At 48.7% G+C, this 11,507-nt stretch overlaps 5 protein-coding genes across 5 annotated transcripts; 2 read left to right on the top strand and 3 right to left on the bottom strand.

The window, feature by feature from the left end:
* Positions 1-2,205: 2,205 nt before the first annotated feature.
* EDB82DRAFT_515893 (uncharacterized protein) lies at positions 2,206-5,223 on the bottom strand. Its single transcript, XM_025738692.2, has one exon. The coding sequence runs from the start codon at positions 4,820-4,822 to the stop codon at positions 2,318-2,320; it is 2,505 nt and encodes an 834-aa protein (XP_025593428.1). The 5' UTR covers positions 4,823-5,223; the 3' UTR covers positions 2,206-2,317.
* A 636-nt stretch (positions 5,224-5,859) lies between these two features.
* EDB82DRAFT_331773 (Haloacid dehalogenase-like hydrolase-domain-containing protein) lies at positions 5,860-7,152 on the top strand. Its single transcript, XM_025738691.2, has 4 exons — positions 5,860-6,214; positions 6,267-6,295; positions 6,343-6,813; positions 6,860-7,152. Exons 1-4 carry the CDS (start codon positions 6,000-6,002, stop codon positions 7,027-7,029), a joined length of 885 nt encoding a protein of 294 aa, XP_025593427.1. The 5' UTR covers positions 5,860-5,999; the 3' UTR covers positions 7,030-7,152.
* Positions 7,153-7,275: 123 nt separating this feature from the next.
* Positions 7,276-7,794, bottom strand: EDB82DRAFT_480756 (mediator complex, subunit Med21; the record flags this gene model as incomplete). Its single annotated transcript, XM_025738690.2, has 3 exons — positions 7,276-7,535; positions 7,588-7,696; positions 7,753-7,794. The coding sequence occupies 3 exons, from the start codon at positions 7,792-7,794 to the stop codon at positions 7,276-7,278; spliced, it is 411 nt and encodes a 136-aa protein (XP_025593426.2).
* A 326-nt stretch (positions 7,795-8,120) lies between these two features.
* Positions 8,121-9,619, top strand: EDB82DRAFT_515879 (translocation protein Sec62-domain-containing protein). Its single transcript, XM_025738689.2, is given in 4 exon segments — positions 8,121-8,141; positions 8,153-8,648; positions 8,699-9,249; positions 9,302-9,619. The coding sequence occupies 3 exon segments, from the start codon at positions 8,240-8,242 to the stop codon at positions 9,497-9,499; spliced, it is 1,158 nt and encodes a 385-aa protein (XP_025593425.1). The 5' UTR covers positions 8,121-8,141; positions 8,153-8,239; the 3' UTR covers positions 9,500-9,619.
* Positions 9,570-10,906, bottom strand: EDB82DRAFT_331731 (acyl-CoA N-acyltransferase). The gene is made up of 2 exons (XM_025738688.2): positions 10,694-10,906; positions 9,570-10,643 (listed from the first exon to the last, which is right to left on the bottom strand). Exon 2 carries the CDS (start codon positions 10,424-10,426, stop codon positions 9,839-9,841), a length of 588 nt encoding a protein of 195 aa, XP_025593424.2. The 5' UTR covers positions 10,427-10,643; positions 10,694-10,906; the 3' UTR covers positions 9,570-9,838.
* Between the last annotated feature and the right edge of the window lie 601 nt (positions 10,907-11,507).

Raw genomic sequence — 11,507 nt, 5'->3', positions numbered from 1 at the left:
ATAAGAAAAGCCACAGCGAGCAAATCCCTGACTTGCCTGGAACCCAGAGAAGTTTCAATGGCGCAGATCATTAACCACCTCAAAAAACTCAACTCAGACAATGAACTGACTGCCTTCGGCCTCTTTTCCCTGTGGCTGTATAACTCGGTCGTCGTAACTATATCCATTCTTGCCAATGACGATATGCTGGATTAACAGTGTCACAACATTCATCAGCCATGGCATGGTCAGTCAGCCCTCGGCGGCTTGTTTCGATGCCCTTCTTAGGGCATGGATGTTTTCTGGGTGGTGGAGACCATGACAGCCCAGGCTAGGAGGAGCCTCCTGCAGACCACAGTATCATCGTGGTCTATCCAACAGGCATAGAGAGTTTCTTCCGCGGAACGCTATGCACAACCGGCGGCTGCGTTCCAGAGGCTTTATTAGTGGGAAGCTCGAGGGCTTCGGCAAAGCATAGAAAAGCCTCCGAAGCGTTCTTACGGCGGAAATCAGTCAAGGGATAGAGCATGAATACTCGACACATCACTCTATTCGTTGATTGTCTCAAGTACCGTTGTCTCGAACACTAACACTGACGAAACTTGGACACAGAGCCACATTGCTGCATGACGATGGGGCCACCTCCGTCAGCCAGTAGTGAGTGCCTGTTCAGGTTTCTGTGTTTGTTTCTCAGAGCATGTATCAGCAACATGTACTTCGCCATCATGACTTCTCAAACCAGAGAGATCTTTTACCAAGCTGTAACTACACCGGCTCAAAGATAGCTGGAGAAAATGCTCCAGCGCATCATTCGTCAAGCTGTATTTTGCTGCGGTGTGCTGTTGACTAACATTTAGGCAAGTTTCGATCACACGGCGTCTCCACATACGACAGGGCCCTCGTCTGGTGTCTGTGTGACTTGTCGAAGGGTGAGCAAGGGAGTTGATTCGAGGGCAGTCCCATGCAAACCGGCTTCTCACCAAGAGCCCGGCACAGGCTCAGCCACTAGCGACTCGTCATTGAATGTTATCGATTTCTTGGGACCTCAGGGACCTTCACTGGCCGGATTTGTTAAATGGAAGGTGCAGGTTGCTGAAGGGAAACAATGTAGTGATAGGCATGCTACGGTCTCAACTCTGACATTGGAGCATCACGAACTCCTGCACTTCACAAGGGAGTTGACATTCTTGTGATTGTAGGTGGCGTTACAGGTCTGGACTCCTGCGTGTGTGCGTGTCGCGTATGCGCATCCATCCATCCTTGCATCTTTCTTGATTGCTTCAGTTTCCTCCTCAAATTTCAGTGGCTTACCTAGTCTGAAGGGCCATCACGAGATACGCCACTCGTTCCCGCTGACTGCCCTCGCAGACAATAACTCGAAGCTTCCAGCCATTGTTAAGATGATTTATGCTATTGCTACTACTTAGCCCTATCCGCACCTAGTCCAACAGCAGATACCAGCTGAGAACACAGTAGGGCATGTCGCTAGCAGCGGTTGATATCTGATGAAAGCTCCATATTGTCTTGAGCACTGACTCGACAGCCGTGCGAGAGCTGCAACAGTGAGACTTGCCTGTCCTCTTGTCTCAAATAATCATATTCGTACGCTTACCTCGTGACATTTGCACTGGCCCTTCAGAGGTCTTTGCATAAATTGAGTGGCTAGAGACCGGTACTCGGCCTTTCAGCTGCCCGTGAATTTTGCAAAGCCCACAAAGCATGCCACGACAGCATGGCTAATACGACTTGTAACGGCATATCGATGGTACCTAATGAAGCTGCTCAGTATGGCCACATATACACAATTCCTGAAGACAACCACTCCCCGCTGAATCAGGTCAGGTAGCCCTCCTTGAATTGAGTGTACTATCTGTCTTATATATGCGAATGTTACATGCTGAATTGTTTTGAAATATTTACAGTTCCCGTTTTAGTCATTATTCGCTTCAGTTAGACAACGTTCAAGTAAAAAAGTATAAATTATTCGCAGTTCTTGTTTCAAGTTTGCCTCTATTGAAGGTAATTGCACTTGGAATACACGAAACTTATGTATAGTAGACGAACCTTGTAGGAAAAGATCGCCATAAGATTCATCATCAACAACTAGATGGAACGAGTTCATACGTGGCATGTTTGGATTTCTTAACAGCTGATCTGTCATAGTAGAATCCTATTTCTTAGGTTTTACACCTACATATGGAAAGACAAAACATCGCACACAGGGATCATTCACTAGTAAGCATAAATGGGTGGTACTCATACGTCATTAAATATATGTAAGCAGCGCTGTCTACTTTCAATGTCCTTTTCTTTTAGCCATCGTCTCTCTCAGAGCAGTTTAGCGATAAACTTCCCTCCTGGCATCATCAGCATAGACAATCTCTTGTGTTGCTCCACGCGGTTGCTCAATAAACGCAATCTCCTCTCCACCTCGCATCGGTGGATTGTAGTACCGCTCCACAGGCCGCGTGCTGTACTCTTGTCTGACAACCCCCTGTTCCGCAGTTAAGGCACCGTATTCTCGCCCGTACGGTTGTGCGGCTTCACGGCGGTTCTCCGGGTGGGCACTGGGTGCATATTGACGTACGGGTACCTCGGGTCGCACGCTCTGCACTCGGCCATAGTCCCGGGCGACTTCATAGCGGACAGGCTCCGCAGGTCGCACACTGGACGGCCTTGTGATATATTCCCTTGTCCCCTCCTCCAAACGACGTCGTTCTGGAGGTGCCATCACCTCAACAAATTCCCCTGGGTGACCCAATGGACGCAACGGCTGTTCATGCAGCCGCTGGTCTCTATAATCTTGCGATATGTACTCTGGCTGTGTAACAACTCGTCTAGGCATGTACGAAGGTGACCGTCTGCGATAGACTGCCCCGCCCTCATCATATGTCTCTGTCCCTTGGGGCCTTCGGGGTGGAGCCCGTTCGTAAATAATATCAGGCTCCCCAGATCGAGCATGAGGTGCGGCGGACTGCCGAATAATCGTCGGACGAGGTGGCTCGATATACTCACGCCCGTAGGCATCTACGATAATCCGCGTAGGCGGCGGTCGATGAGGTGCCATAAAAACATCACCTTCTCCCCTCAACGCGGACGGAGACGCTTCATGTCCTCCCGAGTAGGGCCAAGATGGGCGTTGTTGGTAAGCTTCGTGGGGACGAACTTGAGGACCGGCCGTTCCGCCAACTGACTGTCTCTGATGGTGAGCTGAAATAAGTGGAGACTGCTCAACGGCATATGATCGTCCTTGGATATATCGATCGTCGGCAAACTCCCGCCTATAGACAGTACCTCCGGGGACAGCAGTGCTTGCTGCGCGCTGGGAAGGGAAATCTACTCTTTCATAACTTGTTGGCATTCGGTCATCTCTCTCCTGGCGGCTGTGCGGAGGTTCTGGTAGATATTGAGTAGGGCGCGGCTCGTAACAGACTTCTTCGTAGCCAGGTTCATCTGGTTGCTGTTGAGTGTACCTTTGACGCTTATTTGGACGATTGTAGGATGGAGCATTCAAGGGTGATGGAGAACGAGGTTCTGGTTTGATATAAGGAGTTGGTTCAACGTCTGGCGCCTGCCGGTCAGCCTTTCTCTTTTTCTTCTTTGTTTTCCTCTTTTCTCTTTCTGAAGCCTGTCCACCTTGAGGCGAGCTTTCAGGACTCGTCACAGCAATTGGTTCATTTCTGAGAACAGCAATTTGGGCGGGTGTACCCGTTGACGAAGTTGAGGTGGCTTCAAGAGCTAGGGGTCGTCGTCGAGCATTCGCCAATGGCGAAGCGTGAGCATCGTGGGATGACCTGGCGTTGATTCTCCTCAGCGGAGAGGGGGGGCGGCTGTCAATATACTGTTCACGGGGCGGCTGCTGAATTGCAGATCCATAATCGCCCCTATGCCTATCAATATCCAAATTGCTTGGGCTTTGTCTAGTACTTGCATCCTGCCTAGGGCCAGCCCTGTCTTCGTTATAAGCCGTAAGGCCAGGAACCTGCCCAGGTCGAATGGCACTATCAACGCCAAAGCCACCAGCAAAAGTTGCTGGATTCGAATACGCTTGTTGATTCTGAGGCTGGCCCCGCGCGTCCGGGTGAATTTGTTCAGCATCAGTCGATCGGTTTTGCAAAATGGCATTGCTGTGGTAGTTTATAGGCGGTCGCGGCTCCGAAGCGGGCACTTGTGCGTCTTCGGATTCGTTACGAATTCGGGAAGTCAGAACGGAGGACGGCGTGTTGTGTTGCGATGAGTAGAAAGTGTTGTCATCGAAGGAGTCACTTGCATTGTCAGGATTAGTAGTATCAGCAGCAGGAACAGTAGTGTCAGGCCCCGTGGTACTCTGAACGCGTGTCAAAGCTTCAGACAAAACCTGATTAAGATCGAATTCAACAACAGGCTCTCCTTGAGCTGCGCTCTTGGTAGTAGCCTTCTTTTGATCAACCTCGTCTTTCAAAGCACGCTCCAGCTTCTGTCTCTGCAATCGCAACTCTGCTTTAACCAAGTCGTCAGACTTCTCTAGGAAGATTGGATTAATCTCAGTAGACCCTGCCCCGTATGGCTTGCTGTTCTTTGCAGTGCTACTGGAAGCAGGGGTTGAAATGCCAACCTGATGTTGCTTGTCTGATTGGTGGTTTGACGCGCCATGCGAACTGGATATATCTATCGGTCGGGTGGAAGAGTTTGCAGATGCATGGAGGTTAGAAGGTTTGATGGTCGGATGCTGACCAGAAAGAACGGCATCCCGCAAGCGCACGATCTTCTCGTACTGCTCGATCTGGTAGCGCTGATCATCAGCTAAGCCAGAAAGCACATTCCTGCTAACAAGAGTCCCTTGAACAGAAATCTCTTGTGCCATAACGGCAACACGTGTAGGATAGTCTACACGTCGCGATACGAACTGACACCAAATAAAGAAGAAAAGGGATCAACACCGCGTTAGCTCAGATGATTTCTGAGCAAAGAAAGGAAAAAACCCAAGACAACTCCACACTTGACACAATACAATGTAATGTAAACCGAGAAAATACTCCGATTAAAGCACAGCGACAGTACGGTCATTGACCAAGAAAATGCTGTTCAAAAGCTTGGAGGTCTGTGCAGGATGATACTGGGATGGTTTTAAAAGATGAGCTTGGAAACGGCAGTACCGTGGTAGGCGGCGCATTGACTTGACGCGGCGCAAACAATTAGGCGGTGTAGCTGGCAGAATTCGCAGTCCAGTATGGAATCAAGGTCCATCTTAACCTAACAGTGGACTCATTCACTAGAATCAAGTCAGTCATTTCACTTCACTTGCCAACAGTCAGCCTGATTCTTGTTCGATAAATCTATTAAATTTGTTCCAGAAAAAATCAGACCCTAGCCAGTATACTGCTGTATTGACTGATTATTGTTTATCCCCAAAAGTCTGTACCGCATGTACCGGCGTGTCAAAGCCTATGATATACACAAAACGAATCTGCTGTGTCTTGAGTTTGGTTTGGTGATAAACTAGCAAGTACAGCATATCGTGGACCTAGGTAAGAAAATTAGTTCCTGCCGTGAAAGAGAATTGGTTTCAAAGCTTTATTGTGCCCTGACTTATAAAGAGTTGGGCCATTCTAATACGGGGCTCACTATAAAGTCACCCATGGATAAACATGGGTTGTCTCGTCCCAATAGTTATCTATGCAATTCAAGACTGTTCGACTATCTTCACGTGTTTATTCGATTCAAAAAGTGCTTGCCTCCTATGTATTTCAGAGCAGTCACGGCATGGTTGATACCTGCTAATTCAAACTTCTAGCCCCAGTTGGAAACAGGCCCGTAATCGGAGTCTGGAACACAAGCTGATCGCTATGCATTATTCAGCCACACACACCGTAAGAGTCATTGGGCCAGGAGCAACGTATCAACGCATACAGATCAATTGAGACAAAGTGCTGTGCTGTAGACTAACTATCAATTGCCCATTGGCTTTGCCTATTAGCCCCAGATCGTCACTGCCCATAAAATCTATTTAAACTATCTTTCATCTCTCTGATAGCCATTCGATGTACCAATTACGACCACGTTTTCCCGCATTATCATCACTCAAGCGTCTATCTAAACCTTCACTACCGGCTTCTTCTTTATTGCTCTACTCAAATTCGGCACCTCATAATCCTCACCCCGCAAAATACAACCCCAGTTTCAACATTCGAGCTTATTCCAAGTTCAGTATGGGTAGCACTCAGGACATGACCCCGGGAAAGCCGGTCCTATTCTTGTTAGACTCTTTCATTTCTTCGTTCATGACGTTGTGGCTAACTTCAATACAGCGATATTGACAACTGCCTCTACCCGAGAAGTAAGTTTCAGCAAAAGCAGACATTCAGTACAACCTCATCCTAACAGTGCGCACAGGCTCCAAGGTCCATGACCTGATGGCTGATCTCATTGACGAGTACTTCTCAAAACATCTGGAGCTTCCTTGGGACGAAGCGGTCAAACTACACAAGGAGTATTATACCAGCTATGGCCTGGCCATAGAAGGACTCGTGCGACACCATCAGATTGACCCGCTCGACTATAACGCGAAAGTGGATGACGCTCTGCCCCTCGAAGGCATCATCAAGCCCAATCCTGAGCTGCGTGAGCTCCTTGAGGACATCGACAAGTCCAAGGTTATCGTGTGGCTTTTCACAAACGCCTATGTAAACCATGGAAAGCGAGTGGTCCGCCTCTTGGGCATCGAGGACATCTTTGACGGCCTTACTTACTGTAACTATGCGGAGCAGCCCATGCTCTGCAAGCCTGACCCCCGCATGTATGAGAAGGCCATGCGCGAAGCGGGTATCGAACGAGTGGAGGATTGTTACTTTGTTGGTAAGTTTCCTCGTATCTCTCTCACGACCTTGTCTAACTTTCATAGATGACTCCGGCTTGAACTGTGCAAAGGCAAAGGAATTCGGCTGGACTGCAGCCCATCTTGTCGAGGAAGGAGTGCCTGCTCCCAAGACTCCAGTTTCGCAATACCAGATCCAGCACCTACGAGAACTGCGCAACATCTACCCCCAGTTCTTCAAGTCTACATCCAACTAGAGAATATATAGAATTTGAGGCAGGCGTCCTTTATGAGCCATATGGCATTATGCATGGGATCGTGGGATAAAATATTAGATAGATGGTGGTGTTCAAGGCGCCCACTAGGTTGAGATACCTTTGTATTAGAGGTTTTTAACAAGCATATCAAAAGCTCGTTTACACAAACTGAACTACCTCGTTTCCGCCAGTTTTCCGAACTCCCTAACTCCGCGCTATAGATCGATAAATGGTTCAAAGCTGTGATCAAGGTCTTCGGATGCTGCGAATCACACCGTCCAGTTCGGCCAGTATCTGATCTTTCTCTTTGATCGCTTCTTGTCGTTGGGCTTCGGCAACCTTTAGATCTTCTTCGAGCTCCTTGATGTATCTCTCTTGGTCCATCTCACTGTTGTCTAAGCCGGGAAGTGACGATATAAGCACCTCGATCTGCTGTTCCTTGATAATGAGGTCCTGAGCTAGCTCTACCATACCAGCACGGAACTCGTCTGCAGGGAGGGAATCGACTGGTTAATAGTTAGTGACTTGATCTTTACAGGGGGAAACCTGATCGCGTACCCTCTTTTGGGATACCTTTAACCTCGCGGATTTTATCATTTGGACCAAGGATTTCAAGGTCATGTCGCTTGTTTACATAGTGAAGACATGCGACAAACTGTTGCGCCAGCTACAGTACGAACATGTCAGCGAAACTGCATCAAAGGAAATAAAACTAATACAAACCTGGTCTAAACCATCCTGGAGTTGCGTTAAGCGATCACCCATAATTATGACTGTTGAGCTCTGGAGCTTTATTAAACAAAGCCTGTATAACAAGAAGATTGTCCTGACCTTCATTCATACTTTGGCTTAGAGAAACGCCCCATCACGTGAAGATATGACGGAAGTCGGGCAATCAACAATCCGCCGGGAAATTTTTGGGGACAGCTAGCTCCATCGTGCCGGGGGCTAGGGGAGGGTTCCTTGCCTTAGGGAAGTGAACACCGTTGTCTCTGGCGAGCTATGACATGATTGGCACGGCATGGTCCAAGTGGCATCAACACCACCTATGTTTGTTCTTTCTCAAGTTTATTCTCTCCCAATCTCACTTCGCTTTTCATGCGCTTTGCTCTTGTCTTCTTCTTCTTCTTCTTCTTCTTCTTCTTCTTCTTAAACCCAACTTGAAACAAAATATTTCATTACATTCTTTGCCATTGATTAATCGTTTACCATGTCTACTCCCCCTCCTCAGCCTGGCCCTCAGCCTGGGCCTGGCCAGATTCCTATGCCTCAACCCGGACAGCGACCAACACCCGAGCAAATCCAGGCAATGCAACGCCAACTTGCTATCGACGCCGAGAAGAATGGCATGACTGTTCCGGAGTTTATTGAACACATCAAGCGACAGGCCCAAGAGCAAATGCGCATGCGAGCGCAACAGGCACAGCAGCAAGGCGGCGATCATGATCATGGCCATGACCACTCTCACCCTCACCCACAGCAGCAGCAGGGTCGCTCCCAGCCTATCACTCCAGGACCTCCCAACCCCAAAGCCCTCGCTCTCGCTGCGTTCCTCCGTGGTCAGGATCTCAAGCCCAGAACAGTTATCCTGAACGGCGAGCGAAAGGACATGTTCCGAGGTAGGTGTCAGCGCAATGATCTGAGATGCTTCAAAACTAACACCACGCAGTCAAGCGAGCCCTCCGAGCCCTCCAGTCCCCCGCTTACGAGAAGGCCCGCAAGAAGAACCCCCTTCTTCCCGAAATCACTGACCGAGCTTCTCTCGAGAACACTTTCAAGTTGCTGCCTCTGAGTATGCTTGCGCTTCGAGTTTCGAAGATTGAGCCCCAAGCAGGCCCCAATGGCAAGAAGCCTAAGCGTGTCAAGGGCCAGTGGACTGTCAAGGTCGAACCGCAGCAGGAGGCACAAGACGACATGTACTATGCTTGGTTGTGGGAAGGCAGTCAGCTCAAGCGAAAGATCTATGCTGGCCTCGCCCTCCTCGCGATTTTTGCTATTGTCCTGTACCCACTTTGGCCTCTGGTGTTGCGTCAAGGTGTCTACTACCTCAGTTGGGGACTCCTGGGACTCCTGGGACTGTTCTTCCTCATGGCCATCTTCCGTGTTATCCTTTTCTGTATCACATACTTTACCAACTCTCCTGGTCTCTGGCTCTTCCCCAATCTGTGGGAGGATGTTTCTTTCATGGACAGTTTTAGGCCTGTCTGGGCTTGGCACGAGGTTAGTAAAATTACGATTCAAAGTGAAATGACAAAAACTAACAAGAATGTAGACCGAGAAAAAGAAGAAGAAGAAGAAGTCGGCCGCGGTTGTCCCTGGAACCAGCGTCAACCCTGCCTTGGCAGGCGCCACTGGTCTTGCGCCCACCAGCGCAACGACAACAGGAACAGACACTCAGGTCAAGACTGGCGACGTGCAGCAAAGGCATTACGAGGCACCTAGAGTCGAGGAACTCGAGGACGATGCTTGAGTGGTGTAGCCGAGTGTGTTTCGATGACGGCGTTTTGAAAGTTGTAATAGTAACATGGTATCTCTACATTTCGGGCCACAATGAAAAGAACGAGCAGCTTTTATGAGTGCGATATGAAATATGTGTTTTAGTGAATGATTCCGAATTTTTATATTAAAACGCAAACCGAAGCACCTCGCCAGCTGGTATCCATCCCTCAAGACAGCAATATCGAGTTGCCTCGCTCCCCTCCTCTCATTGTAAGAGAGTTTCTACAGCACTTTCAAAACGCGTGCAATTGATCCTTGCACATTGCACAGCTTCGACAAACTCTGTGTCGTCTTTGGAGCCCCTTCATGACTACAACGCCAGGTGTTTCCAGAAGAAGGTGCCATCTTTCAGCTCACCGTTTGGACTTAGGCCATATTTGGGGATCTGGCCAAGCTCAACATAGCCGAGCTTCTTGTACACTTCTTCTGCTGGGCTCCCCGTCTCAGTATCAAGAACGAGAATAGTTCGCCCTCTCTTTGTAGCCTCGGTCTCGAGGGCGGACATTAGAGTCCTGGCACCTCCCCTTCCACGGAAAGCCTTGTGTACAAGCAACTTCTCGACAACACCGCGGAATGGGCCTGTTTCTGAAGAAGGCATGTAAAGCATGACAACGCCCACAACGTCGGGCCCTCTTGGGCGAGCTCCTGGTTCTGTTTCGTTCAGAAGGATGAAGATGAGCCGTTTCCCGTCTGCAACTTCGGCGATGCGCTCTTTCCACCACGCAAGAAGCTTCTCATGAGACAAAGGCGGGAGGAATTCCGCAATGGTACGGTCGTGAGTGATACATGAGGCGTGGATGGCAGCGAGATAGGGAATCAAGTGGCCGTGTTGACCTGGCGAGAAGAGGGCCACTGTTCCTGACTTTGTCATTTTGACGACTGTTCCCACTTCTGTCATGTGGAAAATGTTTGATTGATCGGGTGGGTGCCTGCGTGAAAAGTTGTGAGGGACGATGATGGTTCACAAGAGAATAAGTCGTGTCTCAGTAGTGCACAAAGCTTTGTCGAATACCGCATCTGATGGTGCAAGTTTTGATGCCTGAAAGCCGTGTTGAATACTTTTATTTGTGAACGGTCCAAGTATGTATTTTGGTATTACTTGTCTGGCAAAAGATCTGAACAAGATTAGATTCGGGATATCCGATGTAGGAGAAGCTAAACTGACCTTCTTAGACTAAGTACTCGTTTGAGGGCAGAAGTGAGAAAGCTTTTAGGGTAGGAAGTTTTCAGAAGTCGAGTAGAGTAAGGTGCAAGTTTAAGATGATGCCAAGTGAATTGGGTTAAGTTCAAGGATTATACCAGTATTGTTGATTAAATACAAGACCAGACAAGTTAAGTTAATCACGATGTGACTACCCAGATTAAGATGAGATGTGCTCGGTTCGGGTGTGATTCAGTGATTTGAACTTGTACCTGTCTGTAATATGCAGGGAATCTACTAATCTCACCTCATGAAAACCGCCCTGCCCTGCAACCACTACAAGATAGAACCCTTTCCAGCGGGTTGGTGTCGACCCTGAGGACCCAGTAAATTAATGGATGCTACTCTATACTGTACCGCCGTGCCGGGTAATTGCAGGCAGTTAGTTATCGCTTCCTTTTAGTTCCCGTCATGAACCGACTTTGCCTTTTCTTTTTCGACACCCTCAAGGTTGAAATGGATGCATTAAATACTTCTTTACCCCGTGGGATCGTCAAGAGGGTTGCACGCCACGATTGCCACTGATTCAACGGAATAAATGGCGCATTGACGGATCTGGCAGGTTGATGTAAACTGATGGGTTGGGTTAACTTGTAGTAGGCAAATCATGAACAAAACCAAGACTCGTCATTCATGGGTTGATGAAACAAAGACGGGACGGGACATAGCGGGTTTCCGGTTGCTAACATGGATTTGTCGAATACCACGACAGCAAAGACCATATCAGCCCATCGTCAGCTGGTCTCTTTTTCTTACACCGAGTCATGTCTGGCTGTAT

The sequence above is a fragment of the Fusarium venenatum genome, assembly GCF_020744135.1.
Source record: "Fusarium venenatum strain MPI-CAGE-CH-0201 chromosome Unknown EDB82scaffold_4, whole genome shotgun sequence".
NCBI classification, from domain to species: Eukaryota; Fungi; Ascomycota; class Sordariomycetes; order Hypocreales; family Nectriaceae; genus Fusarium; species Fusarium venenatum.
The sequence above is the reverse complement of the archived record's forward strand: the minus strand, read 5'-3'. Positions and strand labels throughout refer to the sequence as shown.

Coding starts and splice junctions, on each gene's coding strand:
- EDB82DRAFT_331731 (XM_025738688.2), bottom strand. CDS start 10,426: ATGACAGAAGTGGGAACAGTCGTCAAAATGACAAAGTCAGGAACAGTG.
- EDB82DRAFT_331773 (XM_025738691.2), top strand. CDS start 6,000: ATGTACCAATTACGACCACGTTTTCCCGCATTATCATCACTCAAGCGT. Junction 6,215..6,266: donor GGAAAGCCGGTCCTATTCTT/GTTAGACTCTTT, acceptor ACTTCAATACAG/CGATATTGACAACTGCCTCT. Junction 6,814..6,859: donor GGAGGATTGTTACTTTGTTG/GTAAGTTTCCTC, acceptor TAACTTTCATAG/ATGACTCCGGCTTGAACTGT.
- EDB82DRAFT_515879 (XM_025738689.2), top strand. CDS start 8,240: ATGTCTACTCCCCCTCCTCAGCCTGGCCCTCAGCCTGGGCCTGGCCAG. Junction 8,649..8,698: donor GCGAAAGGACATGTTCCGAG/GTAGGTGTCAGC, acceptor AACACCACGCAG/TCAAGCGAGCCCTCCGAGCC. Junction 9,250..9,301: donor CTGTCTGGGCTTGGCACGAG/GTTAGTAAAATT, acceptor ACAAGAATGTAG/ACCGAGAAAAAGAAGAAGAA.
- EDB82DRAFT_515893 (XM_025738692.2), bottom strand. CDS start 4,822: ATGGCACAAGAGATTTCTGTTCAAGGGACTCTTGTTAGCAGGAATGTG.